Raw genomic sequence first — 4032 nt, forward strand, 5'->3', positions numbered from 1 at the left:
TCTTTTTGTGATGTTACGAACACTGCAAGGCTCGGTGTGCATTCGTCGGTGGTAGCCGAGTGACCTGATTACACACGAGCTAGTTTTCCTGAGTAACAAATTAGAATACGACAAGTTTTGTTTATTCTCTAATGTGGTTCAAAATATGGTTGCTCTATAACAGCCTCAACAGTTGTGGAAAAAAGATTTTCGAAAAGGAAAATCTCTGCATCTCGAGAATATTTCTGGAGTAAACAAGCACCAGTTTTGCGTTTCCAAGTTATTATATAACGAGTTTTATATTGTGGTGTACAGACTGGCAACAAAATTTGTCAAGTTTGTTAGTTTCCTTGAGAAATCTCCTTGTTAAAAACGAGGGCGTGTATTTTCGTAGGACTTTTGAGGAAAGCTTGTCACTCAGGACACCAGCTAACTCGTTGAGGATAATTCATCACAGCAAGTTTGTTCATACGTCAGATCTTTTACACCGGAACATTGTAAAAGCCATCGAAAAACTTGTGAAGGAAAAATTGAATTCTAGGCAAAGGCTATGTATTTCTCGCGCTCGGACAATACCGCTAGGTACACAGGGTAATCGATTTTATCATCCAACTTTATTTTCGTTCATGTTATATCCTTAGTAGATATGAAAACAATCAGTTCTTTTGTAACAAAAAATGCACCAATTACAAGACCTAAATCGAAACATTAGTGAACCTTTTTTTCTTCACAGCTTAAAAAATACAATTTATAAATACTGAATTTAACATGCATTTTTCGTTGCACAGGGAACATTTTTCAGAATTATTTCCAGCACTGAGGAATCGGGTGAAGGAAAAATTTCTGTTCTGTAAGTAGCCTTAAAAAAATATCTTGTTTCGCTGTTTCCGACTTGAATGATTCAGATGGTTGTAACTTTTCATTTTAATTCTTTTAATGGGCCTCAAAATATCTAAGAAAGAATCAGTTCCGAAACAGTTGTGCCCTGGAGTTTTCAATATATAGAAAAAAAAAGTATTTTTTTTTAAAAAAAGGAATTTTTAATAACAACCTCGTTTTGTGTTTACTCAACTTTTTTGTGACATTGGATACTCTTGCCGAAACTGACTAACAAAAAAATATGGTTGACGTGATTTTAGCAGTTTTTATCTGATTTATAAATATGAGAAATTTACAACAAAACTGATCAATTATATTAGGCCCCATGGCGAGTTTGTTGTCACTGGAACAAACCCTCACGTTTCCGTTTTTCAAGGTTTCATTATTTAGAAGGTAGCAAATTTTTTTGGACAAAAAGTTTCAAATAGATGAACTCGTTGCTAGCTATAGTTACTTAGATTATTGTAATAAGTTGTTTAGTTGGTAGCTCAAAAAGTTTAAACATGTTTTGAACGTACAATTCTCTTAGCAGTGACAATTGGTACAGTTATAGCAACCATGAACGAATCATGTATTGTGTTAATATTATATTGATTTGCCCACGGAGCTGGCGGGATGTTTTTCGAAGGATAAATTTTCCCAAAATCTGTTTTCGTTTGTCTCGCCTCGCGACTCCGTCTCTTGTAATGCTCTCTTTCGGCGCCATAAACTGTCGGCTTTTGGGAATTCTAAGCGAAGGCTCTGTTGTTCTCGCGGCTACGCCGCAACAAAATTATAACAATCGCTCGGACAATACCGCCAAGCACACGGGGTACTTTCATCATCACAGGGTAATTGACTTTATCATGCAACTTATTTTTGATATATCCTTTGTAGACTGGACATGACAACAATCAGTTCTCTAGGAACAAAAAATGCATCATTGACAAGATCAGAAATCGAAGTATCAAGCTTTTTCCTTGTCAACTTAAAAAAATGTATAAATACTGAATTTAACATGCATTCTTCGTTGCAGAGGGAATATTTTTCAGAATTATTTCCATCACTTACGAGTCGGTTATTTTGCTTCCTGTTAAGGTATGTACGAAAATTCTTGTTCTGAAACATATTTTTGTTGTTGTTGTTGTTGTTGTTGTTGTTTTCTTTTTTGGCATGGAAGCAAAAGGTTATTTAGTTTTTATTTAAAGTAGTTTGTCACAACTCTTAATAGTATCTCGCACACTCGGATCATGCAGCAGCTCCTGAAAAAATAGTCAGTACCTACTAAAGGTGAAATTCATGTTACAAACGGACAAAAGGGCAGCTTCTTACAGAAATCCATATACGGAAACGAACACAAAATGACACATTTTCCTGCCAAAGATGAAAGTGTGCCGTGATTAATTTAACATCGCGCGCAATCAGTGATCGGTAGCTAACGACTGTTTTTTGATGGTGAAGCAAGCGTAACTTTCGCCACTAAGAAACGCGTGCAAGAATTGGACAGGCAAAATGATTTAAACTTTTCTTTGCGCTTGCGTTCAACTTAAATAGTTAAGATGGAATCTTGTGTGCTTGTGTTTCCGGGGAAACCGGGCCTGAGGCACAGTGCTGACAAGATCACTAGTCAAGACTTCCATCTGTTTCCTTTGCTTTCATTTTATTTATTTTTTGTTTTCGAAATTGATGATGTAAAATTTCCATGCAATAAAAAAGGGCATGCAGGTTCTACAGCAGGAAAACAGGTGTAAAAGGATGGTGAATGCTATCTGGCTTAGGACCATTGATTTGGTTTCCATTGGTAAATTTATAACACTTTTGCTAAAAAGATCAGGAAAGAAAAAAAAAATTAACCCTGAAACAATTCCTACTTTTTTTCAGAGAGATGGTTAATTCTTCAAATCAGCAAAACAAAACACAAAATGAAACAAGTTTCCAGTGGTTATCTTCATCTGAGTGCATTGCCTGGCTTACAGTACTCATGATTGAGTCTGTTGCTATAGTAACACTTAATATCCTTACAGTTATTGTTTTCATAAAAAACCGCAGTCTTCGTAAGCGAAGCATGTACCTGGTGATCAACCTGGCAGTTGTAGATATGTTTGTTGGAGGATGTTCAGAAATCAGAGAATCTGTGTGGCTTGGAGAATCATGCTTCTTATGGAATACTCGAAGACTACCTGATCTTCTTGAAAGTTACATAAAGTACTTCTTTCTTTCAGCTTCACTGATAAACCTCGCTGCGATCTCGTTAGAACGAGCGCACGCGACGTTTCGTCCTTTCAGACATCGTATTATTAAAAAGTGGGTGTTTGGATTTATTATAACAATCATTTGGGTTACATCTGGGCTGAAAACAATTGCTATTTATTTAATTCGAAACTCGGTAGACCTCAGGAATGGGATTTATCTCAATTGTTTTTGTTTATTTGTCATTTGTATCTCTTATGTGTCAATTGTTGCCAAGATTTCCTGTGGAGCTCATCCTCAGCACCATGGTGCCACCAGCCGAGAAAGAAAACTAACCAAGACATTGCTCATTGTAACTGTGGTATCTTTGCTGCTGTGGCTTCCATTTACGATATATCATCTACTGTTGTTCTATTTACCTTCCTTTCGTACTCCTTACCCGGTGTCTTTTCATCTTTTTTACGATTTCCTCATTTTGTATTTTGCAAACTCCCTTGTCAATCCTATTTTATATGCAGTCAGAATGCCAGACTTTAAAAGAGCTCTCGTTTCACTTTTTCCACGTCAGCAAAGACAAGTTGAGATTATTCCCCTTGGTCGCTTGTGATTAATAAGAGTATGTGTTGCCATACAAGTCTATTATTATCGGCTAAACTGGAAGTCTTTTAAGAAACAGAGGAGAGTTGAAGAGGGCACCAGAAAAGGAACTTGCCAAGTAAATTTCAAAAAATAAACAGGTAAACAGAAAAAATAAACAGAACTAGATGAGAACTTGACAATTATAAACTTGGAATTTTAAGAAATTGTCCATTTTACGTTTTGCAATGATGTATGTTAGTACATTTCAGTTTTCTGTTGTTTATGTCAGCGGTCGGGACAGATACCTCTCTCATTTGATGTTGCAATTTAGTTACACACACACAAAAAAAATGAGTTGAAAAAATATTTCAGAATGTCAGTGCGAAGGTCTTTGTGAGCTCTTTGATAGACGAGGGAAGAGTGGAT

At 36.2% G+C, this 4032-nt stretch overlaps 1 protein-coding gene across 1 annotated transcript; it reads left to right on the forward strand.

Moving 5' to 3' along the window:
• The first annotated feature begins 2722 nt into the window (after positions 1–2722).
• LOC146464060 (histamine H2 receptor-like) lies at positions 2723–3634 on the forward strand. The gene has a single exon (XM_085083747.1). It carries the CDS (start codon positions 2723–2725, stop codon positions 3632–3634), a length of 912 nt encoding a protein of 303 aa, XP_084939873.1.
• The last annotated feature ends 398 nt before the right edge of the window (positions 3635–4032 follow it).

Source organism: Pavona decussata, unplaced genomic scaffold (assembly GCF_977016875.1).
Source record: "Pavona decussata unplaced genomic scaffold, jaPavDecu1.1 SCAFFOLD_169, whole genome shotgun sequence".
Lineage (NCBI taxonomy): Eukaryota > Metazoa > Cnidaria > Anthozoa > Scleractinia > Agariciidae > Pavona > Pavona decussata.

What these genes read in the sequence shown, in the direction of transcription:
- LOC146464060 (XM_085083747.1), top strand. Translation starts at nt 2,723, where the DNA reads ATGGTTAATTCTTCAAATCAGCAAAACAAAACACAAAATGAAACAAGT.